The sequence below is a fragment of the Prunus dulcis genome, chromosome 4, assembly GCF_902201215.1.
Source record: "Prunus dulcis chromosome 4, ALMONDv2, whole genome shotgun sequence".
NCBI classification, from domain to species: Eukaryota; Viridiplantae; Streptophyta; class Magnoliopsida; order Rosales; family Rosaceae; genus Prunus; species Prunus dulcis.
Genome location: NC_047653.1, coordinates 5770595 through 5796610, shown reverse-complemented (window position 1 = coordinate 5796610; position 26016 = coordinate 5770595). Strand labels below are relative to the sequence as shown.

General features: G+C 37.2%; 5 protein-coding genes across 6 annotated transcripts in view; 2 read left to right on the top strand and 3 right to left on the bottom strand.

Moving 5' to 3' along the window:
- Nucleotides 1–523: 523 nt before the first annotated feature.
- On the bottom strand, nucleotides 524–4290 carry LOC117626745 (E3 ubiquitin-protein ligase WAV3-like). The gene is made up of 2 exons (XM_034358570.1): nucleotides 4018–4290; nucleotides 524–2713 (listed from the first exon to the last, which is right to left on the bottom strand). Exons 1-2 carry the CDS (start codon nucleotides 4231–4233, stop codon nucleotides 887–889), a joined length of 2043 nt encoding a protein of 680 aa, XP_034214461.1. The 5' UTR covers nucleotides 4234–4290; the 3' UTR covers nucleotides 524–886.
- Nucleotides 4291–8805: 4515 nt separating this feature from the next.
- Nucleotides 8806–9403, bottom strand: LOC117625903. Its single transcript, XM_034357491.1, has one exon. It carries the CDS (start codon nucleotides 9239–9241, stop codon nucleotides 9026–9028), a length of 216 nt encoding a protein of 71 aa, XP_034213382.1. The 5' UTR covers nucleotides 9242–9403; the 3' UTR covers nucleotides 8806–9025.
- Nucleotides 9404–10179: 776 nt separating this feature from the next.
- The window catches only part of LOC117624270 (probable LRR receptor-like serine/threonine-protein kinase At1g56140), a 32084-nt gene continuing 16247 nt past the window's right edge, over nucleotides 10180–26016 (bottom strand). Inside the window, exons 1-25 of one of the 2 annotated variants that reach the window (XM_034355423.1) lie at nucleotides 18290–18578; nucleotides 16930–17128; nucleotides 16586–16769; nucleotides 16342–16413; nucleotides 16128–16199; nucleotides 15640–15711; nucleotides 15435–15506; nucleotides 15207–15278; nucleotides 15027–15098; nucleotides 14856–14927; nucleotides 14702–14773; nucleotides 14518–14589; nucleotides 14351–14422; nucleotides 14108–14173; nucleotides 13882–13944; nucleotides 13652–13696; nucleotides 13457–13515; nucleotides 12912–13297; nucleotides 12634–12829; nucleotides 12362–12526; nucleotides 12061–12179; nucleotides 11714–11924; nucleotides 11166–11397; nucleotides 10939–11089; nucleotides 10180–10834 (exon numbers count right to left, since the gene is read on the bottom strand). In XM_034355423.1, the coding sequence (XP_034211314.1) occupies nucleotides 10430–10834; nucleotides 10939–11089; nucleotides 11166–11397; nucleotides 11714–11924; nucleotides 12061–12179; nucleotides 12362–12526; nucleotides 12634–12829; nucleotides 12912–13297; nucleotides 13457–13515; nucleotides 13652–13696; nucleotides 13882–13944; nucleotides 14108–14173; nucleotides 14351–14422; nucleotides 14518–14589; nucleotides 14702–14773; nucleotides 14856–14927; nucleotides 15027–15098; nucleotides 15207–15278; nucleotides 15435–15506; nucleotides 15640–15711; nucleotides 16128–16199; nucleotides 16342–16413; nucleotides 16586–16769; nucleotides 16930–17056 (3129 nt within the window). In that variant the 5' untranslated portion in view covers nucleotides 17057–17128; nucleotides 18290–18578 and the 3' untranslated portion in view covers nucleotides 10180–10429. Of the gene's footprint in view, nucleotides 10835–10938; nucleotides 11090–11165; nucleotides 11398–11713; nucleotides 11925–12060; nucleotides 12180–12361; nucleotides 12527–12633; nucleotides 12830–12911; nucleotides 13298–13456; nucleotides 13516–13651; nucleotides 13697–13881; nucleotides 13945–14107; nucleotides 14174–14350; nucleotides 14423–14517; nucleotides 14590–14701; nucleotides 14774–14855; nucleotides 14928–15026; nucleotides 15099–15206; nucleotides 15279–15434; nucleotides 15507–15639; nucleotides 15712–16127; nucleotides 16200–16341; nucleotides 16414–16585; nucleotides 16770–16929; nucleotides 17129–18289; nucleotides 18579–26016 lie in introns of those variants that run through there. The other variant, XM_034355421.1, reaches the window with a different exon arrangement.
- Nucleotides 20887–22277, top strand: LOC117625174. The gene is made up of 4 exons (XM_034356780.1): nucleotides 20887–21723; nucleotides 21901–22035; nucleotides 22111–22173; nucleotides 22266–22277. The coding sequence occupies exons 1-4, from the start codon at nucleotides 20887–20889 to the stop codon at nucleotides 22275–22277; spliced, it is 1047 nt and encodes a 348-aa protein (XP_034212671.1).
- On the top strand, nucleotides 23020–25527 carry LOC117625173. The gene is made up of 7 exons (XM_034356779.1): nucleotides 23020–23349; nucleotides 23872–24104; nucleotides 24199–24286; nucleotides 24393–24479; nucleotides 24577–24807; nucleotides 24969–25192; nucleotides 25278–25527. Exons 1-7 carry the CDS (start codon nucleotides 23020–23022, stop codon nucleotides 25432–25434), a joined length of 1350 nt encoding a protein of 449 aa, XP_034212670.1. The 3' UTR covers nucleotides 25435–25527.

Here is a 26016-nt window from a genome sequence, read left to right as displayed (position 1 = left end):
CATACCCTTATAAATGATAGCAATAGAGTCCAAAATCATGATTTTGAACTCAACTGCAATAGCTTATAAACTGTGCAGAAATCAGTTAAAATTTTGAAATTACCATCTTACAGGAAAAAAAAAAATGTAATTTGACTTTAATTATCTATAATCAAAATTTCAATTTTGTTTTGTGCTAATATGTCTTTAGATTATGTACCTCTTTGCATACTTGAGGCTCCCCCTTCTTTTAATCAAAACATTTTGTGATTACATTTCACTCTTGACTGCTTGCCTTATTTTCACTACTCAATCTTTTATATCAACCTAAGTCCATGGCTGGAAAGTATTTATTTCTTTGAAACTTTCAGTGTTACGGTCACACCACCACGTAAGTGAATCCGTAACATCACGTGATGATGTGACGGTCATATTGAAAAGTTACTAATTTACCATTCTCCCCTTATGGTACTTTTTCTTCCGGAAAGTGAGAAGATTTGCCAAGATGAGCTATTTATCTCTACCACCCATGAATCGACCAGACTAAGAGAATAATAATCCATGCTTGTTTCTCTCTGTCAAACAATCTCAACACAAGCGCCAGACCAGAAGATGAAAATATGATCCTTAGCGCAAGAAATGAACACAAAGTATGGAATATTAACTTCTAGTAAGAATCTCAATCAATCCAATCCATCATGGAAAAGAAAATGAAGTGTAAACCCCATTAAACAAACAAGCAGCCCAAATAATATGAAGGCAACTACTGTCAGAATTTGTAAAAGGTTAATTGAGAGTTCCAATTGGCAATTACTAACTATTAGTCTACTATGAATTAATCCGCGGATGAATGCTGTATCCCTATTCACACCTTACCCAAGCTACAAGGCTTGTTTGCTCATTGAAGTTAGGCTGCAGGATTAACCCCAAGATTCTGTGACATCCTTACCATGGTAACCATCGTCGGTGTTTCATAGCCGACGGTTGTGCCAACGCTTGTGCGTGAGGTTCCACCTTCGCTCATCGTGAGAATCTGGGTTGTCATGTCACCCCTAGTTGTGGCTCTCTGCCATGAATGTGAGCTCAACCCAGAAAGAACATAAGCGCGCCCGGTCTGTGTATATGATTCCATACTTGCCATTCTATCCCTGATTTCTCTAAGCTCAGCTTCAAGCCAATTACAGAGACCATCCCCAGCTTGTGCTGCTGCTGTTGTTAAGAGAGTTGATCTACGTTGTGCCAAAATGGCCTGTGCACCTTCTAGATTTCCCATTTCAGCCATCACTTGTGCTTCTGTGATACCTTCAGCTACCAAAATTCTATTCCTCTGCCGATCAACCTCCAAACACACTGCCTCGTCTGCAGGGGACCAAGCTTCAGGTCTCAGTATCTCTACCCTCTCACCTACCACCTGGATTAACTCATTTGAGCCTAGATCTTTGTACAAGCATGATAGATCCAACAACGGTGTCTTTTTCATGCCTTCCCTATTTCTAGTTCCTGTGGATATTGGAACCAAAAGGTACACCAGAAATTGTTTCTCCTCTTCTGCGTACATATTTCCAACGTCAACAACACCTTGTTGAGACTCATCAGAAATCTCACTCATATGTCTCCCTGATGGTATTGACACAATCTGCACTCCCTGTGATGCTGACCTAACCGTGAGTCGAAGTTCTTGAGCCACAACACTGAGAAGACCACCAATGCACATAGCAAAGGCATCTTGTATCATAGCAACTGATTCAATGAAGGAAAAGGTGCCACCAGATGAATCAGAAATAGCATGCATGGTAGTGGCATCATGGTCAGTGCCAAATCCAAATGCGTGGACTGGAATATTGCTACACCGTACCGAAGCTGGCAATTGGTTCAAAAACTCAGACACCTGGTTTGCACTTGAAGTAGTCTGTGAGCCATAGTTGCAATTGTCTCTGCCATCGGATAAGAGGATGATGCTAGAAACCGGATTCCTTTCACGGCGTTCTTCAAGGACCTGAACTCCTTTCTTGAGTCCTCCCACAATGTCAGTTCCACCATTTGCTCTAAGAGACTCGACTGCTAAAATGGCGCTTTCACGCCCATCAACAGTCATTCTTCGCAGAGGAAAAACCCTTTTAGGAGTAGTTGAGAACGAAACTATGGAAAGTCGGTCATAAGGCCCCAAATTTTGTATGACAAATTTGACAGCACTCTTGAGAAGGGCAAGCTTTGTGCCAAACATGCTGCCACTTACGTCCAGAACTGTCACAAGGTCAATGGGGGTACGGCCATGGCCATTAGCATCTTGAAGAGGTGGTGCTCGGATGCTGACAAGAACAGGAAATGTAGGGCGAGATTCTGCAACAGAGATAGCAGAGTACTCTGAATAACTCTTGATTGCTACAGTTTGGGGGCCAGAGAGTCGAGTAGGTGAGGTGGATGGGAGAGGTTCATCATCTGAGAAGCTAAGCGGCTCGGGATGGACCCGGGGCTGCAATGGGAGGTGAGACTGGTGACGATGGTAGACATTGGTATGGATCTGACCCAAGTTATTTTGTTGAGGATCTGCAGCATTGGTGGGAGCTTGGAAAGGTACAGCATTCCACTTGGATCGGCAGATTGGGCAGCAAAGGTTTCCATGTTTGACGTTGTTGGCAATACAAACGAAGTGGAAAGAGTGGGAGCACTCAGCAGTGAAGATGGCTTGGCCTTGCCCTGCTCTCACATTACTCAGGCAAATGGCGCAATTTTTCTTTACACAAAACAATTTAAACAAAAGTCAGACATCATGAGATGGCCATACCAATGCAGTTATCTTTCAACAACTGTTCAAGATTAACACAAAATGAGAAGGCTTTGATCAACAAAATTGAATGAAAAGAACTTTGCCACATAAATAGACTTTTATACATCGGTATTTCAGCCTGGGGTAATGTTTACAATGTTAAGCAAACACAAGCTATCAAAATAGCAAATTCGGTGCTAATAAGAATCCGTATCAGCATTATTCTATGGGAAAATAGAAGACTGTCAGTATGGCACAAGCTGAACAATGCAATCCAGCCAAAAGTCATAATAAATACAGCACCAGCATATATTTGCAACATGGAAAAGGGGTGAGGAAACTGTGACTTATTCGAACAGGGAAAACCAGAATTTCATAACCTAAAACTGTAGCAAATTATCTTTTTGTATTACAGATAATTACAGATCAAATGTGCAACATGTTGTCATCTTTTTGTATTAGCAAGACAAATTAAGACATACGTAAAACAATAGTCTTTTAAAATGCAAATAATTAAAAAAACAAAAAGGAAATTCCAAATGTCCAACAAAAATTTTCTAAATTGGATATGATATGACATAATTGTTTGGGCGTGCAATATAAGCATGTAGCTTTTGACTTATTCGATTTCCTAGCCTCTATGTCATTGACTTTTTCACTAAACGGAATCACTGAAGATCTGCCTAACATATCTACAAGATGCTTCAAATTATATTGGGAATAATTAGGGAAACTTGGACGACCTTTAAAATAATATTACTAATTAATTAATTAAAAACCCGCAGAATTGAGCCTTAATGGCCAGTGACTTGACAACACACCTAAATTGAAAGAAACGTGATCAAATGCCCAACTGCCACATTTCCAAACTGCCACCGAAGAAACAGCCAAACCAAGACACACTGGGACCGTAAATATAGGAAGCCAATAGGGGCAAATTGGTCATATTGGCGAACTAACTTGATTCTGTTTCAATTAGTCAGAAAACGACGGCCTGTTTCTTTGGGAAAGAACAACTGGCAGTCTCCACCGAGTTTTCGCGGCAAATTAACACTCACTCACACGCCGGAAAGTTCGCGGTTAAAATCTCGCCGGCAACAAAACGAGACGCGAAATTATGAAAAAACCGGGACTGAGATCGCGAGATTAAGGAACAGATTTTCCAGGGAACCAAACAGGCACACAATGGCAACGTACAGAAATTAAATTATTTAAATTAAAGACTAAGCGAATTAAATTGAAAAATATGATGGTGATTTACAATTACTGACCTTGGAGAGGCGAGAGCTGAAGCTGCGAGAGAGCTTGGAGATGGCGGAGGAGGAGGAGGAGGAGGAGGAGCGAGAAGAGGGAGAGGGCCCGACGGTTGCCGAGATTTCGGGGGGAGGAGGACGAGGCGGCCGAGACGACGAGTTGGATGAATCGGACGAGTTTAATGAGAGCTTGTGACTCAGAGACTTCTTCAGCTTCCGCCACGTAGCGGCCATTGTTGTAATTAATAAGAATTTTTAACAACAGAGAGAGAGAGAGAGAGAGAGAGAGAGAGAGAGAGAGAGAGAGACGAAGAGAGAAAAATAGAGAGAGTTATGTTCTGGTTAAGCAGTAGATGTTTATAGAGAAAGGTGTGTACTTTTTAGAGAGAGAGAGAGAGAGAGAGAGAGAGAGAGAGGAGTTAGTCAAAGGGAATCAGGAGACGCATTAGCAAAAATAGAAAGATTTGATTTTTGGTTTTCTTTCTCCTTTTCTTTTTTTCTGAATTTCTTATTGAAATATTTAGTCATATACATATTCTAAGTATTAAAATTATAAATAAACCCTATATAATTTAATTTAATTTCTATAAACAAACCTAAAAAATGACAGCTGAACTTATTGAATTTAATTTTGATTATTAAATTACTTTGACACTCTATTGAGTGTTTTTGGTTTTTTTTATAAGATTTTGGGGTTGAGTTTATTTTAAGAAATTAATGGCAGTTTTGTAATTTAAAAGAAGTTAAAAGTGAATCTCCCTTTGTTATTTTCTGATCAATTTTCAGTTGCTTCGCTTGTAAGAAATTATTTACCATAATGTGAGTCATTCAATAAAAAATGTGAAATATTATTATCCCTTTTCTTAAAAAGGGATTAAAGTCTGCTTTCTCTCACCAAAAAATTGTTTCAGTTAAAAGTTAAATAATGAAGCCAATGGGATAATACCATAATGGAAAAAATTATGTTTAGCCTAACCAACGGCCTTAAGTTCGAAATCCTAAACATCAATGTGTGAATAAATCTCCATCTCCCTTCCTATCTTTGACAACGAAAATATTAAATAATAAAAAATGTTCGTGGCATGTTTACTTATCATGAATAGATATTGGAATTATTCAAATTCCTATTTTTTCTGTGTTTACTAACATATGAGTATTGAAATGATTTCAATTCCTGACTTCCCTGAGTTCCTGATTTTCCCTGCATTTACTAACTCATAATGATTTGTATAGAGCTTGGAGGGGCCATTTCATGAGCTAAACTCTACGCATACACACATGTCATCCCAAAACTACCGCCACGTGGTGACTTCATAGAGTAGACAGATGTGCAGCTTTCTCTTTTATTTACTCACATGAGGTTAGATGGCCTTCCTGCATCTCTTGGTTTGATTCAATAATACTGTAATTCACTCACACCGCACACAATTCCTTTTAATATTTTTAATGTTTGTCATTTTAAATAATTTTACAAATATAAACAATAAATTTCCATGACATTGCCGCATACATATACTTTGAAAATATACCTTTGACCTAACCATAGTTAATTTCTTGGTTAATTAAGCATATGCTCCAGTTGGTTTAATTTTAGTCAAAAAGAAATTATGTTCACATAATGTCCCAATCTTTTTCCTTTTTTGGTAAATATAAAAATATCAATATTCCATACTTGTCAATAGAAAGCAGCTCAGAGTCAGAATTGCATTAACTTTTTTGGTAGAGAGAGAGAGAGAGAAAGAGATGGTTTTAACTTTTAAGTATAAAGCCAGCTTTTTAGTCCTGCATTTCTGCATCTACAACAATGAGCCGACGTCGTTTTGGGCGTAGAGGGCTACGATGCCAATGCCCATCGGTAATTTATTTGATTTCATTGTAAACACAAATTAAAGAAAATTTCTAAACTCAAATTGAATAAATTAAAAAGAGCTCGTGAGCTGGCTTCATTTCATTGGCTACAATATGATACAATATTTGGAAAGGTCACCATGAATATGATTATATATTAACTATATTCAATATGGTTTTTGACCTATAAAATTACCAGGGGGGTCATAAACACAAGCCAAAATTGTATCTCCACACTCACATTTGACTTTGGAGCAACCAACCTTCAAGCTCTGCCTCCAAACCATCTGTGTATAATGCAAGCAATCTTTGTTATGAGCACAAGAATTAGTCTTGTAATTGTAGTAACTTCTCTCTTGCGCCCAAGCTGCAACTGCATCACTTGGCTTCCAGTCTTGTCCACTGCCCCAGAAAAGGTTCTCACCAAATTTGCTGTTTGAGTGAATCAAAGAGCAATCTCCTTGCCTTTGGTGTGCCCACCAAGAGGCGTATTTCTCTAGCTTTTGACTCCATTTGAGAGGAGGGAGGCCAAGCTTTGATCTTTGAGTGTTGTGAGGGATCAGATATTGCTGGATGGTGTTGTTGGGAGTTGTTGGGGGTAGCCTGTGGGGCTTAGAAAGAGATGGCCAGAACAATGTGGAAAGGAGGAGGTAGGTTCCTAAAAGCCCACCTGAAAATAGTTTTATTGTTTCCATTTGGGGGGGGGGGGGGGGGGGGGAAGAAGAGAGAGAGAGAGAGAGAGAGAGAATGTGTGTTATGGGTGTTTGTGAAGATCAGAACATGATCTAATGGTGTATATATAGAGGATTTTGTATTATTGCTAATTACTCTTGATAATCATTGTCAAAACCTATAAACAAAAACAACCAATCCAAACAAGTGTGTTATCTTCTACATTGAAACTATAGTAAGGTGCATTGTTTGGGGAACAAAAATTGTATACAACTCAGTAACACATCAATATTCGAATCGACCTTATATCATATCAAGTCACTAACAAATGACCCAATTAGCGACACATTAAGATAACTAATAAGGGAAAACCTGTTTTTACACATTAATTAATAATAATATTATTATTACTATATTATACTTTTTTTTTTTTTTGGTATATTGATTAAGAAGGAATCATTTCACATGTTGTTTTGGTTTTCCCCTCTTTCTTCACAGTACTGATGATGATGAGAGGAATCATTTCACATGTACTTACACTAAAAGGAATGTGAAGGATGAAAACCCTAATTTTTTTATATATAATTATCAATTTTAATTAGTATCGGATCTATTTTTGTATAGTTTTAATTACAATTTGCAACAGATTATATTTTAAAACTGATCTAACACTGAACATTATTAGCACAAATTTGTAAGCTCACATAATATTTGTTCTCTTAATTGTAGAAACACCTTTGACCAACACATGAGTCCATGTGAGGCAGAGAGGCACCAACTACTATATATCATTCATGACATGGCTTAGCTTCTGACCCCCCAGAAAATAAGAAAAAGACATGATTAGCTTTGCATGCATGCAAGCAGGTGCTTATAGTTTCTTTATTTATATATTTTCAACACCAAATATTCACGCATGCAATGCAATTATGCTTATAGTAGCAAAGATAGGAGTTTCTCACCGGCTCTGTGCTTTCTCCGAGCTTTTGGGGTGAAGAACTACAGTGAATAACAAAACAAGAAATCTCACAATTAATTTAAAGTTTACAAAAAAAAAAAAAAAAAAGGGAAGAAAAAAAGAAAAAAATACTAAAATATTTGAAAAGAAGAAGAAAAAAAGAGAATGAGAGGAACCGTGAAAGTTGTGTATGCTCCAGTTGGTTTATTAATTAGTCCCAAAAGAAATGATGTTCACCGTTGTTTGTGCTCAAAACTTGATTATCAGTAGTGGGCTCAAACTCAAAGATGAAGTGTGCTTTAATCTGTCTTTGGTAAGCACTTTCCTTCGGCAGGTTGAGGGCTATCTACACAGAGAGAGAGACCCAAGGCACCGGTGTGGCACTGGGTGAAGGCTCTCTAATGCTAAATTTAGGCCAAAAAAAGAGGAGTTAACTATTGACAAAGTAAGGGCAAAGTGTTGAATGTGTTGGCGAGTCCTTATTTAGTTAGGATTTTGATTCCTTATTTTATTAGAATTTTGGCTACTTACCATTTATTATTTAGTCCTATTGTAATAGAGATTTACTTCCTATTATAATTTAGATATATTTCATATTTTATTTAAGATTAACACATCTTTATACTTATATAAATAAATAATATGAATATAGGTGAGCATATATGAATATTTACCCTACTTTATATGACAGAATGACTATTACCTTGCACCCTGGGGTCAATGGGCTCTATTTATAGAGATTTTGGGGTGTCCCACAGGACACTACCTACAGAACCATTCGAAAACAGATGAAGGTAAGGGTTGTTCTTGAGAGAGAGAGTGAGTGGGGTGAATCGGAGTTGGGGTGGTGGGTTGTTGTGTTTGTTTGAGGAGAAAGAGAGAAGAGAGAAAGGTGGTGAATGGTGTACTGAAGAGCCAGGGGTATGCGCCATGGCGTACTGAAGAGCCAGGGGTGACGTTGTTGGGTGGTTCTCGGAGGCTATGCTCAAGTGCTTCTTGGAAAATGACGGCCAACTTGACCCCGACCAGGTCATGGAATTAGACATCTCCGGCCAAGGCTATCAAACTTTGGCTGTCTTCGACTGACTGTAAGGTGTCTGATTGAGTTTTCTTTATAAAATTGAAAGCAGGCATTTTGATGTCTTGTCTAGTTATATGTAAACTTGTTTTTGGTTATTTTGTTATCAACTACAATGCTGAATCACTTGTCAATATTGGGAAAAAAATCCTCTGCTCTGTTTCCCCTCTCCCCTGTTTTTTGTTTATTGCATTAAGTCTGCCAATTTTCAATTTAGATAAGAAAATCAAGAGTTCAGAAAAACAATCTCAATAAATAAATAAAATTTGTATTTCATCAGTTATTGATTCAGGTTACAACAAATATACACCAACCCACATGCCCAATTGGGCTTTTCTCCCCAACACAGTTCAAAATTCACACAAAACACATAAAAAAAAAAAAATTGGAAAAAAAAAAACCACACACTCTTTTGCTCTCTGATCTGAACAAGAACAGAAAACATATGAAGAAGCTAAGGAGGAAGAGGCTTAAACATTGGCAGAGTTGTCGTGCTTGAAAGGATGTGGTGGAGGAGATGAAGGTAGAGAATTATTAGCTCCTTGTGGTGGAGTAGGCACCCCATAAACCTGAGCTGAGGCAATTGCGTCTTTTCGCCCTCTGGCTCTTCCAAAGAAGTAGCACCCAAAACCAAGCAGTATGGTGAACAAAATAAAAGGCAGAGAGATCACCACAACCATACCCATCTTTAGTTTCTTTTCTTCTCTCTTCTTACTAGCTCTCTGTAACTACTTTCACTTCTCAAAGCTTTCTTCTTTCTTTGAGTTCGGATAAGACCGACTGGGTGAGTGTGTGTGTATATATATTATATGGTCTGGTGCCAATCTGGAAGTATCGGATTCTGTCCACAAGAGCAAAGCAAGTTCCAGCATTTAAAGTTCTGGAAAAGGGCAGGCTTAACGTTCAAATTTCTAACGGCTACTTTTGGTGGGGCCAATAGAAACGAAGAAAATGTGGGCCTGGACTGCCTCATGTGATCTGGCGGGTACACCGAGGAATATGCTTCCAAGGAAAAGAAAAGAAAGACTTCGTATGTTTTTTTTTTGGAAACCCACCTACCATTCTATGTCACATGTTTAGTCCGCTAAAGCCTACATGGTGAATCATTTGTGAGAATGTGAAGGTAAAAAGTCCCACATTGAAAAGTTGTAAAACCTAACAAGGGCTTATAAGGAGTTGGGCTACTCCTCCTATTGCCAATTGGTTTTGGGGTGGAACCTCAACTTACTTCATGGTATCAGAGCGGGTCACACGTACTCCACATCACCCAAAATGTGTTGTTCACGTGTTAGGTTTGAAAATTCGCCACACGTGCAGATGCGTATGAGAATGTAAATGTAAAGAGTCCCACATTGGAAAGTTGAGAAACCGTTTTGCCATATTTTTCTGTTGCTAAGATTTGTTTTGGTGCTGAGTTGCTTGTGGATCAATTTGAGTTCGTTGTGACATTTTATTAATCAAACATTTTCACAGTCGTTCACATATGCTGAAATTTACCATTTAGCTATTAACATCTCTAAATTTGCGAGACTTTTGCTTATAAGCGCTTATGTAAAGTTGTTTCTTTATTTAAAATTTACTGTACTATCAAAAAGAAAAAGGAACATCCATTTCTTTTTCTTAATTAAAAGAAAATCTATAGAACATGTATTATTATTCAATGAGGAGGATGAAGGCAACCAGATATCTATAGAATTGTATCTTATTTTATATATGCATCGCCATTGCTAAAAACTAGAGGCAGAGAAAGACCCAAAGCTTTGACCAAAAAAAAAAAGAGAAGGACCCAAAGACAAGTACAACATTTAGGAAAGTTTTAGCAGTAAAAGTCACAGACTGACAGCAAGGGCAAGACAATGGCAACTTCTTCGTTCTCACCTGCCTTCTCCTATAATGCCAGTGAGCATTGGTTCAGTGACATTTACCGGAGACGGCGAAAGGTCAATCTCTGGGCTAGCACCAGTTGTGCTCCCTTCAGGCTGACGGTTGAGAAGAACATTGCTCCCAGTTGATGGGGTATCATTATCCATCAAAAAGCTACTTGTTACATCTCTGAAATCCCAATCTGTCAAATAACTTGGCTTTGAAATAACAGTGCTTGCTTCAATATCTCCAGAGAGCATTGCCACTACGCGTGACATCGATGGCCTCATCATTGGTGATGCCTGAGTGCAGAGGAGAGCTGTTTTTATCAATCTAGTTGCTTCATTTTCGTCAAACTCTGTCAATCTCGGATCCACCAGCCCCAAACTCTGGTCGTTTTCATGTAGAGTCCATGCCTGAATACAAACATCATGTGCATGGCAGTGTTAAAAAGGAAATAAGTAAATAAGTTTTCACAACAATTCTAAAATAAAAGTAGCTAGGCATATTGTTTTCCTACCCATTCAAGAAGATAAATCTTTTCACGATCCAAGTTGTTGTCTGAGTTTGGCCTCCCGCTGAGGATCTCCAAAGCAACAACCCCGAAACCAAATACATCAGCCTTTTCTGTCAGATGTCCGCGCATTGCATACTCCGGCGCCAAATAACCTCTACAAGATCATGAAATGGTTGCTTGGATTACACCCTAGTCACGATTAACAATGTATAACTTAAACGAGGGCTTACATTGTCCCTGCAACCCGGGTGCTAATGTGGGTTTTTTCGTCATCATAAAGCTTTGCCAATCCAAAATCTGATATTTTTGGGGAGAGTTCTGCATCGAGCAAAATATTACTGGCTTTGACATCTCGATGTACAATCCTGGGCCTTGACTCCTCATGAAGGTAAGCAAGTCCTCTTGCTGTTCCCAACAATATATTGAAGCGGGTAGGCCAGTCAAGGTGCAATTCATTTCTTCCTGAAACATTGCATGGAGAAGAAACAATGCATGTTAACAACTAATAACAAGTAGAAGAGAAAAAGAAAAAAAAAATTGGATGTAACCTTAGAGTACTTTAAACTGCAGAGTATTCTGTTTTTTTGCAAAATAAAAGGCAAAGTAGCAAAAGAATGTGCAGGTTTTTAATTTCATATGATTCGAATATTACTCTTTTGGTTTCTTTAAACTTCACTCCTCAGCAGAGAAATATTATAACAAAGTGGTTGTGTAAAAAACTTGGATGAACTTTTAGAGTCCTTGAAACTGCAGAGTATTCTGTTTCTATAAAACCTACCAAAAAGTGCCTGATCAAGGCTCTTGTTTTCAAGATACTCATAAACCAAAATGCGCTGGGTTCCTTCGATGCAGCATCCATACAATTTCACTAGATTGCGATGTTGGACTGCAGATATTGTAGCAATCTCGGTTACAAATTGACTCTTCCCTTGGTGAGATGCTACTGAAAGTTGCTTCACAGCCACTACCCTCCCATCAGATACTGTACCCTATAAACAGAAATACAATTCAGTAACATGAAAGTGAAGTAAAAAGAATCTATTTTGCTTCTCTCTCAATTTCTTTTTGTAAGAAATCAAAGTCATTACTTTAAAGTAGCAGATATTGATGTAAAATAGATTTCACCTTATAAACAGGTCCATATCCTCCCTCTCCTAGCTTATTTGAAGGATTAAAATCTTCTGTTGCAGCTCTCAACTCAGCATAACTGAAAGTATTTGGTCGGGGGCCTAATCCTAGAAGAACTGCATATTCAAAAGAAAGTATGACATATGTTTATATTTCGAAACAATACATGCTACTATAAAATTTGTGTTAATGTCACAACACATAAGAAGTAATTTCTTTCAAAGGCTTCATGCTTATCGACACTAGAAAGAACCTAAAACCTCATGCAGAATTAACCACTAATAATATGCTCTTTTACCTTCATCGTCATCTTTTTCTGATTTTTTTCTCCTCATATATAGAACTGCAAATAATAATAGCAAGCTCACAACCCCAACAGGGACTGCAATACCAACTATCAACCCATTCCTGCTCTTCTTTCCTGGAGTAGTTGGTGGAAGCCCAGAAACAGTTGGTGTAAAATCTGACCAATGAAATAGAATAATTGTTCAGTGCCAATAATTTAGCAGCAGAAAGATACATTTAAACCATTCATAGGAAATCTTCACAATTTAACATTATATTATATACCTGAAGCAGCATGGACAGTCGATATTAGCGGGCCGTAATCACCCTGTTGAGGTATGCAACATGTTCCCTTACCAGCCCAGAACAGATGAATATCTAGGTAATTCTCTGTCACATTAACCTTGAAGGGTCTCTTAACTGCTCTGTTAACCCCACCTGCCTCCTTCGATATGTCGAAGTCCTTCCTTATGAGGTTCCCCTAGGAAGCAAATGAAGAGATAGTTAAATAATTCTGTCTAACGAGGTTGCCTTTAGTTCAAATAGTTTATTAGCAGCCTTACTTGAATATAGATATCAAATACACGCCTTCCTAGACTTTCCCAAGTTTGTTTAGCGCGGCTGTCAAAAACCGTTTCTGCAAATTGCAATGTTACAGTATAAGGTCCATTCTGAAGACCCAGGCCATAGTATCGCAGTGAACCTGGGGACAACCTTGAATTCTGGAAAAGCTCTGGGGTCACATCTGTACCGGTGACTTGCGTAAGGGTGTTTTGCACAAATGATGGATTCTTTTTTTCAGCAAACAAACCCACATTGCTAACAGCCCATTTCTGTGTACTGGTTACATTAAATGTTGCTGGGCCAAGATCTGAGTCATCAGCTTCATACGATATGCCATCACTTCCTCTCATTTGTGATCCTCCACAATTGATTGAGAAGTTTGCATCTATAAAATTGATTAGTGATAAAAACTTCAAACTCAAGAATCATACTAATGTTTCTGAATCACATATTTATAACCAGATATGCTTACTAGAGAAGCAATGCCTATTCCTGTAACATGATAGTGCATTAATTAATGGCTAGTGAAATAAAAGAAGATTACATCGAGGAGTATTTCGATTGCATGGAAAATTCCTCTGGAGGCAATTCAATCCTGGAAGACTGAAAAAACAGAGAACAATTATTATTTATCCAGATGGAAAATGGTAGTGGAAGAATCCATTAAACTGAAGAAGTGTAATAGCAAGTAGTGATAGTATTGTCTGTCTAACTAAGGGTAAGAGAAACTTCAACTCACGTTATGTTTGAACTGCCAAATGTGAAGTTGTTGACCACTAAGTTCCTGCATAAAATCATTAATCAATCCACATATGAAGATGAAAATTTCGTGTTCAAGATCTCAACATATCAGTATTTAAAATCCATCCCTCCTAATTTATTGAATTTCATTTCATGTGGTATTATATATGCACAATGAAGGTGATTTGGACCATAAAAATGAAGGTGAAATATAAAAAGGTGACATACAGTTGCGATATTGTGGTTACCCATGGGGGAAAGCTTCCCGAGAAATAGTTGTAAGACAAATCTCTGCACATAACAATACAGAATGAGAAGGCACAAAAATGCATGAAAGTTCAAAGTAATTTAAGTAGGAAAAAGGCTGCCAGAATGCGCGTACACACACACACACACAAGAGTACTGGTTTCATTGCCAGTACATATAGCATACTTCTATGACAGGAGGACTTACATAGTATGTAGTAGATTGCTCTTTTGGCTTGGAAGAGGTCCAGACAGACTATTGTTTCCAAGAAATCTGGCCATACCAATAATAGGAGGCACCCAGAGAAAAAAAAAGAAAAAAAAGAAAAAGAAAAAAAAAAGAAACAAACAAAGAAACAAGACAAAGGTCAGATGAACGACTAAGTTTCTGAGCAGGAAATTCAATGGCATAAGTACAGAAAAAGGGAATAATGAAGGCAGGGCTTATTACAAATATGTAAGAGAACTCATGTTGAACAAAGAACTTGGGAGTTGGCCTGTTAAATTGTTGAAACCCAGATCCCTGCAACATGAATGATAAGGTTAGAGAGCAATTAGAATGAAAGAAAATTAATTGGTATTTTTGGGAATTAAGATTATATATCTGCTGGAACGTACAGTATCTGTAAACCTTGATATTCTCCAATATCAGTAGGGATGCTGCCATTGATTAATGCATTCCGTAGAGCTCTGTTACACCAGCAAAACATTTAGTGCACAAGTAAATGAGTAAGATTGCAAATTTTTAGAAGGAAAAAGAAGTTAGATCACGATATTTGAAGGGACGAGAATGTTAACTTACAAATCAGTCAAGTTCTTCAAAGTACTTATAAAATCAAGAGAGGAGCTCACATTATATATATCACTGATTCGCCTGCATAATCATACACAAACATAAGTGATGCTAGTATATTGGGGGGGGGAGAGAGTAAAACGTATGAAGCATTTGCCCTTACAGAGAATTCAATGAGGTCAATTGAGAAAAACTGGTTGGTATTGGGCCTTCAAAAGAGTTCCCTTGAAATCTCCTACAAAAACATTAGAGATGCTTGTGAATAAAAGACCCATCTCAGCCATGCAGGTCTGCTTTCATAAACTGCAGAAGGTTAAAAGTTTTCCATACTTACAAAGAAGTTAGTTTTGTCCAATTCCCAATGAAAGCAGGTATCTTTCCTGATAAAGGACTGTCTGATGCCCCACTAAAATTCAAAAGGTTGACTCATAGTTGGTAAGCTCATCCCAGAATAGCAATCTCAAAGTACCGAATGAACAAAAAACTTAAAACACCACTTAAGGACCATTCTTACAGGATTTGCATGTTGATGAGCTTAGCAAATGTTGAAGGAATTTCACCACTGAATCCACCACTGTTTATGTACCTGTGAAAATCATAAACTGATTAGTACCAAATTCATATGATAAATGCATTTCTTGCTCATCGATAATGAATTAACAAATAAACCACTCCTTAAAGAGAAAATAATTATACATTGCAACATGTGATTCAAATTCAATGAGTTAAATGATGCACTCACAATTCCTCGAGCTTGACTAAGTTACCAAGTTCTGGAGGGAGTGTTCCGGAGAAATTATTTGATCCAATGGACCTGCAACAAGTCATGTTGAAGAGGTATATAATTAAATGATAGGGGGTTCTATATTTAACATGTCCCAATTGAGCATTTCTCATATGTCTAAAACACAAAATTTAATTGTGTTTTCTTATGTTTCATTGCTTACAGCAATTTTAGCTCCTTAAGGTTTCCAAGCTCCTTGGGGATGGGGCCAGAGAATGAATTGTGGGCAATTGACCTGAATGGAAATATCAATTAAAGATATTAGCACCCATTTATAATTCAGGATAAAAACAAAATAATTTTATGTATAATAGTACTACGTGCTTCTTTTACCATATGGTATTACTCACTTGGGAGTCTATGTTTCATGTCCTCCAAGAATAAATAAACCAACAAAATTAATTGATTTGTAAGAAATGCAATTCCAACTTATATATATCAGGACCAAAAACGAAAAACAAAGCCAATCACAAAGCAACTAGGCTTACCTCAAAGATTATAACTAGTAAGTAGTTCCTTAAAGTTTAAAAAATGGAGAAAAAGGAAAATAGAAACTAAGTCAATTGTAGAAATTGTACATGGAATGAGACTCATCGAAGTATTTGACAGAGGAAAAAATTGTACTAAAACAAATGTTCTTTCACTACTTACAATAATGTCAACGCAGACATATTGCCGATGAATGCTGGTAGGGGACCGGTGAAATAATTCTGATCAATTTTCCTAATGCAATGACCAGTGATTAATCTCCGAGTATAAAAAATATTCGTGACAATTTTGAACGGTAAGAAACTTGTGTCTTTTATATGAAAATGTAAACTGTGATAAACCAAACAACAGAGAAGGGGTTGGAAAAACTTCATACAAATAGGTCAGATATCTTAAAGCCACAAATTCTTGTGGAAACACCCCTCGTTTGTTCAGAGCATAAACTCTCCTGGAAAGAAAAAAGATTGAGCCGTTAGGCACTTAATATTAGAATTGATATATCAGGCATGATCTGCTTAGTTTTCTAACACATAATTAATGGAGTTGCTACAGTCAACAACACAAGACTAAAGAGTATGTGGGGAGAGAGAGAGAGAGAGAGAGAGAGGAGGGTAACATACAGTTGGGTGATGTGGCAGGTAGTACTTTTTTCATAAGTACAATCACAAATGATGGCTGGATTATTAGCTGGATCCTCAAACTCGGTTCCATTAATGGCAGATCCACTGCATGGCTCTCCACTGATATTCCACAGCCCCCCCGCTTGCGTGTCCCATTGCTCAAATATTGAGTTCAACGCCCTCACTGCACTCTCAATTCAATCGTTGTATACACATCACATAACGTACTTACGTTACTAGACTGTCCAGAAATCGCAAAAAGGAAGGAAAAAACAACATATATACACTCTGTATTTAAAAGATGCTTAGAAATATATACACTTTTGAAAGCATGGCTAGTGTACCTTCAGATGGATCGGTAGTGGCATTTTGCGCCATGGACACCTGAAACCAGAAGCATAGGCTGGAAAAGAAGGCAACGGACACTGAAAGATGCCATGGTTGCTTCAACATCCTCCTCGAATCGATCATGTTATTGTACACAAGCGCTGGCTCCTCGACGGCACAAAATTTGAATTGCCAATGGTTCCTAAAGTACTTGTTCTAACACAAAGAGTAGAGAACAATCCATTTTCAACAATCAGAATTATTGACAACATATTTAATATAAAGTTCTATTCATGCGTCTAATCTGATGAGAAATATATTAATCTGCCGACAAATGTTTTTGGGGTAGATTCCATTAATTAGCATGGATGTTAAGGATGTTGATGTATGTGGAATATTTCCAGTTAGATTTTAGTCACACATTGACAATCTCAGCATTAAGACTACGTTGACTGACTTCAGAGGTTTTGTATATATTATTACTTCTTTTTTCCTTTCCAAGTTGCATAATCAGATGGCTGCCACTTTTCTAATTTCCCAAGTGCAGTGGGCTAAATGCTTTGACAAGTGACATCCACATTGAATATCGTTATTATTGTATTGAGCTAGAGTTTGAAATATTTATCTACTATCCTAGATACTCATCTCATGGCTTTTCCAATTTAAATACTCTTTCTTGTTCACAATATCAAAGGGATGGAGTGGACTAACAATAAAGCTATAGAAATTTAACTAAACTTATTATAATATTCTAAAAACTTTTTGTTTTATTTTTATACAAGCGATGTTGAAATAGAGAAGAATCGAACCTAAAAACTTCCGTTGCAAGGGAAGATAACACAGTTGAAAATTTATTCCTTACAATTTCTGTACGAGAGGAGGCCTACATCTCTTTGATTTTTTTGTATGAGAATTCGACGACCGTACTATTTTTCTCGTGGGGAGACAATAAATTAATGGCTGAGCATTTTGATGACGTGCAAACTGACCTCGTCATATTGGAATGGAAATAAATCATATCAAGATAATAACTTTGGTTTGAAGTTGGGTTCATTTTGTATATAGGACACGTCACACGTGGATTGCACTCGAGGCTTATGGGTTGGTTCATAGGGTTTCCATAAAATTCAATCATTTAAGACAACTGTTCTCCCTATATATACACTCATAAAGAAATAAATAATTTTTAACCACAGTGTTTTTACTGTGCAAACAGGGAAACATTGCTTTTGATGCCTCTTTGAATTCCAATAAAACAACCTTAAACATTTTCAAAGAAGAAAACTAGCAGTTTATGATCATTCAAGCCAACTCACACAGAGAGAGAGAGAGAGAGAGAGAGAGAGAGAGAGAGAGAGAGAGAGAGAAGAGAGGTACCTTAGAAAGGGTTGGCACTGGCAGTAGATTTCTGAGGTGATGAGATATTGAAGCAGAGAGACAGCAGCTGAAGCAAGAAGCAGCAAATTGGTATGAGGAGATGGCGGCTAGCTTCTTCCACTGATTCTGAAACTCATCATCTCTCCTCTCTCTCTCTCTCCCCTAACAATATGAGAGTGAAAGAGACGATTCTCCCACTCACTTAATGGTACGAGAGGGACAGAGAGGATAGAGTCCTTGTCTCTGTCAAATTCTTCAAACCATCAATATTTGTTTATTCAACAACTAGCCTCACAGCTTTTTCCTCTCTGTTTCTTAAACAAAAAATATATATTATTATTAGGGAGCTTTAGTTTTCACACATAAAATACTTTACTAATTTAAAAGATAGATATACAATTTTACTTAATTAATATAAAACCAAAGACAATAAAGTAACACCTACTTTTACTAAAATAACATTGAAGAGCACTACAATTACAACATGTGCCATTGTGATTTATTGTCAAATATAGAGTCAAAACGACATAACAAGACTCAAAACAGAACAAAAAACGACACTACTCAAATTGAATCAGTTCCAAAATCCCTTTCGCGCGACCTTTCATCTTCAACTTCAGAGTGCTTCAGCCGATAGTTCCTCACTGACCACCACCAACGACGACGACGAGCAACGACGAGCAGCAGCGACGACGAGCAGCAGCAACGACGAGCAGCAACGACGACGAGCAGCAACGACGACGAGCAACGACGACGAGCAGAAACCACCACCAACAACGACAACCACTGACGACTATCGAAGCGATTTTCACTCTCTTGGGAAAAAAAGAGTAAGAAAATGACCCTCTAACACAGATTTGTCTTCGATTTTAGGGATTACACATTTTTGCATGTTGTTCTTTATGCAATGCAGTTTTTGGAAAAATGGATGAATCGTTGGATTCAAAACTACTCTTCGTTTAGGTTTTGCTTCGCTTATAGGGATTAACCATTCAAAATCGTTGGATTCAAAATTTCTGGTTGTTTGTAGCAGATTTTGAACCAGAAACTGCAATGCAGTTTCTGGTTCCATAATTCACTTTCAGAGTGCTTTTTGCTAGGGTTTATGGGAATGTTATAACTGATAATGAAGTCAAACGTGTTTTGATATTCAGTACTTTCTTTGCATTTTGATTTCTGGTTGTTTGTAGCAAATTTTGAACCAGAAACTGCATTGCAGTTTCTGGTTCCATAATTCAATTTCAGAGAGCTTTTTGCTAGGGTTTATGGGAATATTATAACTGCTCGTGAAGTCAAACGTGTGTTGATATTCAGTACTGTATTTGCATTTTGATTTCTGGTTGTTTGTAGCAAATTTTGAACCAGAACCTGCAATGCAGTTTCTGGTTCCATAATTCAATTTCAGAGAGCATTTTGCTAGGGTTTATGGGAATATTATAACTGCTCGTGAAGTCAAACGTGTTTTGATATTCAGTACTTTCTTTGCATTTTGATTTCTGGTTGTTTGTAGCAGATTTTGAACCAGAAACTGCAATGCAGTTTCTGGTTCCATAATTCAATTTCAGAGAGCTTTTTGCTAGGGTTTATGGGAATATTATAACTGCTCGTGAAGTCAAACTTGTTTTGATATTCAGTACTGTCTTTGCATTTTGATTTCTGGTTGTTTGTAGCAGATTTTGAACCAGAAACTGCATTGCAGTTTCTGCTTCCATAATTCAATTTTAGAGAGCTTTTTGCTAGGGTTTATGGGAATATTATAACTGCTCGTGAAGTCAAACGTGTTTTGATATTCAGTACTGTATTTGCATTTTGATTTCTGGTTGTTTGTAGCAGATTTTGAACCAGAAACTGCAATGCAGTTTCTGGTTCCATAATTCAATTTCAGAGTGCTTTTTGCTAGGGTTTATGGGAATATTATAACTGCTCATGAAGTCAAACGTGTTTTGATATTCAGTACTGTCTTTGCATTTTGATTTCTGGTTGTTTGTAGCAGATTTTGAACCAGAAACTGCATAATTCAATTTCAGAGTGCTTTTTGCTAGGGTTTATGGGAATGTTATAACTGCTCATGAAGTTAAATGTGTTTTGATATTAGTTTCAGTACTGTTTTTGCTTTTGATTTCTGGCTGTTTGTAGCAAATTTCTGGTTGTTTGTAGCAGATTTTGACCAGAAACTGCAATGCAGTTTCTGGTTCCATAATTCAATTTCAGAGTGCTTTTTGCTAGGTTTATGGGAATGTTATAACTGCTCATGAAGTTAAACGTGTTTTGATATTCAGTACTGTCTTTGCATTTTGATTTCTGATTTTGACCAGAAACTGCAATGCAGTTTTTGGTTTCATAATTCAATGTCAGAGTGCTTTTTGCTAGGGTTTATGGGAATGTTATAACTGCTCATGAAGTTAAATGTGTTTTGATATTAGTTTCAGTACTGTTTTTGCATTTTGGTTTCTTTTCACATCAAATTTTGAGCAGCAGTTTCTGGTTGTTTGTTGCAGATTTTGACCACAAACTGCAGTGCGTATCACAAAATGGAACAAGAAATGTCACCACAAAAGAATGAAGCTGAAAACCAACCAAAGCGCAGAATCAAAACGATGGCTCAAAAGAGTAAACCAAAGCCAAAGCCAAACTATGATCGGAAAGCAAAGCACCCGGACTATGTCCAATTTCGGTGCAATGCCTATGCTTTCAACAACATCATTAGAGACATAAAGGACAAGCTCAATGAAAGGCAGAAGAAGCTTCTCAAGAAAACCCCTTTCTGGAACTTGATCAAGCTGTTTTACCACCAAAGAATCGACATGAATAACATGAATAAGTCGGACCTTGACTTAGTACAGCTGCTCAAGACATTTGATCCGGATACAAAGTCCTTCAAATTTGGAACCAAATCATTCCAAATCACAGGCAATGCAGTGACACAGATTCTAGGACTGCCAAATGAAGGCAAATCTGTCAAACTTGTCAATGATAGGTACACTGCTACCTTCAGAACAAGGCACTTTGGAGAAAAGGGAAAACCATCAAAAAACCAGGTAGAAGCAGAATTACAAAAGACAATTGCCTTGGCAAACCAACCGAAGAAAGAAAAGGCAAAGACAGAGCAAAAGAAAAAAACGAACAAAGGAAAAGAAAAGAAAGAAGCTGAAGAAGAAGAAGAAGAAGAAGTCGATTACGACAAGGAGGTGGTCAGCCTAATATTGATTCTGCTGTGCATGACATTCCTTTTTGCCAACTCTTCATCGACTTTGCATTGGAAATTATTTGAGCACTGTGTGAATCTAGACACACTTTCAAGCTATTCGTGGGCAAGAGCTGTTTCAGCCTACATGAATGAATCCTTGACCGCAAAAGCAAAAGCAAAAGCAAAAGCAAAGAAGGGAGGAGAAGCCTCTATAGGAGCTGTTTCGGGTTGCACTATCCTAATATTGGTAAGTAAACAGTGGCTTATGCAATGCATTTTGAGTTTTAGGCAATGCAGTTTCCATTTAGTGCAATGCAGTTTCCATTTACTGCAATGCAGAAACGGAAACTGCAAAGCAGTTTCTGTTTTATCCTATGCAGTTTCCAACCTAATTTCTGATATATCTTGTTTTTGAACTGTGCAGTTTCTACTGTGTGAGAGGACAAACATCATACAACCAATCCTTGGCAAGGAGAAAGAAACTCCTGCCATTCTTAAATGGAGTCTTGTGGAACTCCACACAAGATTCAACCAAATAAAGGACTTGAATGACATCGAGGTATGCAATTTATCGCATGTTCTTTTTTAATGTATCTTGAATGTGAATCCATGCTAAATCATTGTCATTGTACAGGGTATTTTTAAAACTCCTAAAAAGCAAAAAACTACCAGGGAAGAGGAAGATAATGTTGAGAAGGTAACCATTCAAAACTACTCTTCGTTTAGGTTTTGCTTCGTTGCAGTTTGTGTTTTCTACATTGCAGTTTGCATTTTTGCTGTGCATTGCAGTCTGGTTTATAGGGATTAACCATTCAAAATCGTTGGATTCAAAATTTCTGGTTGTTTGTAGCAGATTTTGAACCAGAAACTGCAATGCAGTTTCTGGTTCCATAATTCACTTTCAGAGTGCTTTTTGCTAGGGTTTATGGGAATGTTATAACTGCTCATGAAGTCAAACGTGTTTTGATATTCAGTACTGTATTTGCATTTTGATTTCTGGTTGTTTGTAGCAGATTTTGAACCAGAAACTGCATTGCAGTTTCTGGTTCCATAATTCAATTTCAAAAAGCAACCAGAAACTGCAATGCAGTTTCTGGTTCCATAATTCAATTTCAGAGTGCATTTTGATTTCTGGTTGTTTGTAGCAGATTATCCAATGCAGTTTCTGAATCATTCAATTTCATTGTACAGGGTATTTTGAAAACATATAAAAAAAGAAAAACTACCGGAGAAGAGGGAGACCCTCTTGACAAGGTATAAGAATCTCTAAACAGTGAATTATGCATTTCGGTTTTTGTTTCCTCCAATGCAATGCAGTTTTTAATTAGTTTCTGTTCAATATGCAGAAAAAAGAAAAAGAAGATGATGAGGGACAAAAAGGAGAAGCAGAGGAAGCTGGAAAAGAACCTCTTGCAATTCAAGACCTCTTGGTGAAGTCCATGACAGACCAAATCAACTACCGCCAACAAGAAGATCCCAGCTTCGTTTGCCCGGAAGATTACAACTGTGGAAGGATGAAAAAAATGAAGACAGTGAGAAGAAAATGAAGGACTTGTGGGATATATTTATCCAAGCAGAAAAGAGATCAAAGGAGCTGGAAGTGGAGTTGGCAACATACATAGAGAAATTAGATAATGAAGAATGTGTGACTGCCACCATGACAGTGGAATCTACAATTCAGCTTAATGAAATACAAAATCTGAAAAGGAGGATTGCAGAATTGGAAGGCAAGGAAACTCGTATTGACATGGAGAAGATTGCCAAGAAAAAGGAGATTCAAGGAAAGTACAAGGCAGAAATTGAAAGCTTGTTGTCAGACCCAACAATCTTTGAAATGGAGATGGATCTGCCTACAAAACAACCAACACAACCAGTTGAAGAGAAAGAAGAAGAAAAGAAAGAAGAAGAGAAGCAACAAGAAGAGAGAGAAGAAGAAAATGAGAGAGAAGAAGAAAATAAAGAACAAGAGAAGCAACAAGAAGAGAGAGAAGAAGAGAAGAAGCAAGATGCTCCAACACCTGCTGTTCCTTCAAGAGTACAAAGGTTGAAGAACAGAGAAAGAAAGAGGCTTCAAGCTTCTTGCTATGTGTACGAAAAAAATAAGAAAACAAAAAAGAGGCAAAAAAGGATGATGAAGAACTACCACAATTCAAGCTTATCTCGTCCGAGGAGGTATGCAATTACTGCAGTTCAAGCTGCTGCTTTTTTCTATTTTCTGCATTGCAGAAATAGAAACTGCAATGCAGTGTGTTATCTGCTTTACAGAAACAGAAACTGCAATGCAGTTTCCAGTTCCTGCAATGCAGTGTGTTATCTGCTTTGTAGAAATGGAAACTGCATTGCAGTTTCTGTTTTATCGAATGAAGTTTCTAATTAGTTTCCTTTCAATCTGCAGTTAACACAAGAGGCATCTCAGCCCGATGCCACAAATCCAATTCCCGATCCCCCAAAAGGAACGAGCCTTCATGATTCAATTCCTATAGGTCTGGAACAATCAAGTGATGAAGATGAAGGACAAAAAAAGCCAACAAAGAAAAAACTTGGATGGGGTCAGAGGAAGGTGTGGCAGAAAATTCCAAAGGCGGATAGGGAAAGAATTGAAAAACACTACTTAAGTACTCAACCTCGGTAATATCTCTATTCCAAAATAACAATTCTTTCATCTTTTAATTACAATTAAACTAAAACTAATCTTGTGAATTTCATGTATTCAAATCCGCAGTGATATCTTTTGGGCAGGACTCAATAGTGAGAAAGTGACAAACCATGATCTCAAAGATATTGTATGGGACCTGGAACTGTCACAAAACGTAAGTATTTACCAATTCTATAACACACACTGCACTGTATTTTTTTATTTGTGCTACCTATATTACCCATTTATAATTCCATTTTTCTCCAATCAATGTGAAACAGGTTATTGAGGCCTATATCCAAATAGAGGAGGATAAAATAGACCCCATGCAGACAGGGAGTCCACAGTACATGTCCACATGGACTTGGGTAAGTATTATTTTGAAAATTCAAAATTGTTTAAAAAGACAATGCACTGCAGTTTTCGAAAAATATATACTAACAAATTGCCATTCTATGATATCAGGCTTACATGCAAAGCTTCCAAGAGCCATTTTGGCACAGGGCCCTGTATGAACACTTACTTGAAAAACTCGGGAAATGCAGTGTTCTTTTCTTCCCGATTATTTCAAAAGAAGAGTTCCACTTCACACTTCTCACATTTCACAAAAATGAACGAAAGTGGAGACACTACAATCCACTTAGATCGTTGGGACATAGAAAAGAAGAAAGGTGCATTGACATTGCTCGAAACTTTGTAAGTGGAATGAAACTGTCTTAATTTCTCAGCACAAACACAAACAGAAACTGCATTGTAGTTTCTGTATTATACATACTGCCTAATTTCAGACCAAAACTATAATATGCAATGCACTGATTACCATTTCTTTTTCTATTTTTTTCTTCTTCTTTAAACAGGTTAATATTGTTGAAGGGTGGCTAGAATATATAAGACCTCAAGCACGAGTGTTCATAGAAACTAAAAAAAAACCAACAATTGTGAAGCAAAAGGAAGGGCCCCCGACACTTGTACAAAAAGATTTGACTCCAACTGAAGAACTCACTCTCAATTGGATTATGCAAAATCCATTGCAGTTTCCATTTGAGGATGACATGGAATGTGCTCAACAAACTGTATCTTCGTAAGAATTGTGTCTACTCAACTATTCATTACAGTTTGAAATCATTCAAAAGCAAAAAAAAACTAATCTCGTATTTCATTTGCAGATTGGATTGCGGCATGTTCGTCATGTTCTATATGGATAAAATAGCACAAGGACAGCCCATTCCAAAAAGCGTGGACAAGAAATTCATGAATGAATATCGAGCACAATATGTCACAAAACTCCTACACCACAAAAACTGTGTAATTAATCGTCTCTAGTGATTTGCCTTTCGTTAACTCAAGGCAATATGTATCTTAATTCTTGTGGATGTTTGTAAATATTTCTAGTTATGGTATATGAGAACATATTTCCTATACATATAAACTGTAATATAATCTTGGAACAGGATGCAACAAAACGAAAAGGAAACAAACAAATTGCACTGAATTTTCTGGTCAAAAATACTGCAACAAATTAAAACTGCAGTGCAACAAATAAAAATAAAAAATCAGCTCAAAAAATGCGACAAGAACCCAAAAGCCAAAGCCATAATCAAAGTACTAAAACTTTGTTCAAAACACATTTAAGTAGGTCAGCATTGAAATGTAGTTTCTGCTCATAATCTGCAACAAATAAACAGAAACTGCAGTGCAGTTTCTGAAACAAAATCTGAAATAAACAAAAACTGCAATGCAGTTTCTGCAACAAAATCTGAAAACAAGCATTGAATGGCAGTCGAAAATGAATATCCACTCATTAAACAATTGTATAATTTTCATTAACTTCAAAAAAGAATCACAATATCCAATTAGAAGCTGGGTAGCCAATTACAAGCAACTAAAACTTCAATACAGTTTTTG

What these genes read in the sequence shown, in the direction of transcription:
- LOC117626745 (XM_034358570.1), bottom strand. Translation starts at nt 4,233, where the DNA reads ATGGCCGCTACGTGGCGGAAGCTGAAGAAGTCTCTGAGTCACAAGCTC. An exon ending in TCAGCTCTCGCCTCTCCAAG is followed by an intron (nt 2,714 to 4,017) that starts GTCAGTAATTGT and finishes TTTTGTGTAAAG; the next exon opens with AAAAATTGCGCCATTTGCCT.
- LOC117625173 (XM_034356779.1), top strand. Translation starts at nt 23,020, where the DNA reads ATGAAGGACTTGTGGGATATATTTATCCAAGCAGAAAAGAGATCAAAG. An exon ending in CAAAACAACCAACACAACCA is followed by an intron (nt 23,350 to 23,871) that starts GTTGAAGAGAAA and finishes TTCAATCTGCAG; the next exon opens with TTAACACAAGAGGCATCTCA. An exon ending in GCTCAACAAACTGTATCTTC is followed by an intron (nt 25,193 to 25,277) that starts GTAAGAATTGTG and finishes TTTCATTTGCAG; the next exon opens with ATTGGATTGCGGCATGTTCG.
- LOC117625174 (XM_034356780.1), top strand. Translation starts at nt 20,887, where the DNA reads ATGGCTCAAAAGAGTAAACCAAAGCCAAAGCCAAACTATGATCGGAAA. An exon ending in GTTGCACTATCCTAATATTG is followed by an intron (nt 21,724 to 21,900) that starts GTAAGTAAACAG and finishes TGAACTGTGCAG; the next exon opens with TTTCTACTGTGTGAGAGGAC. An exon ending in AGGACTTGAATGACATCGAG is followed by an intron (nt 22,036 to 22,110) that starts GTATGCAATTTA and finishes GTCATTGTACAG; the next exon opens with GGTATTTTTAAAACTCCTAA.
- LOC117625903 (XM_034357491.1), bottom strand. Translation starts at nt 9,241, where the DNA reads ATGGGTATGGTTGTGGTGATCTCTCTGCCTTTTATTTTGTTCACCATA.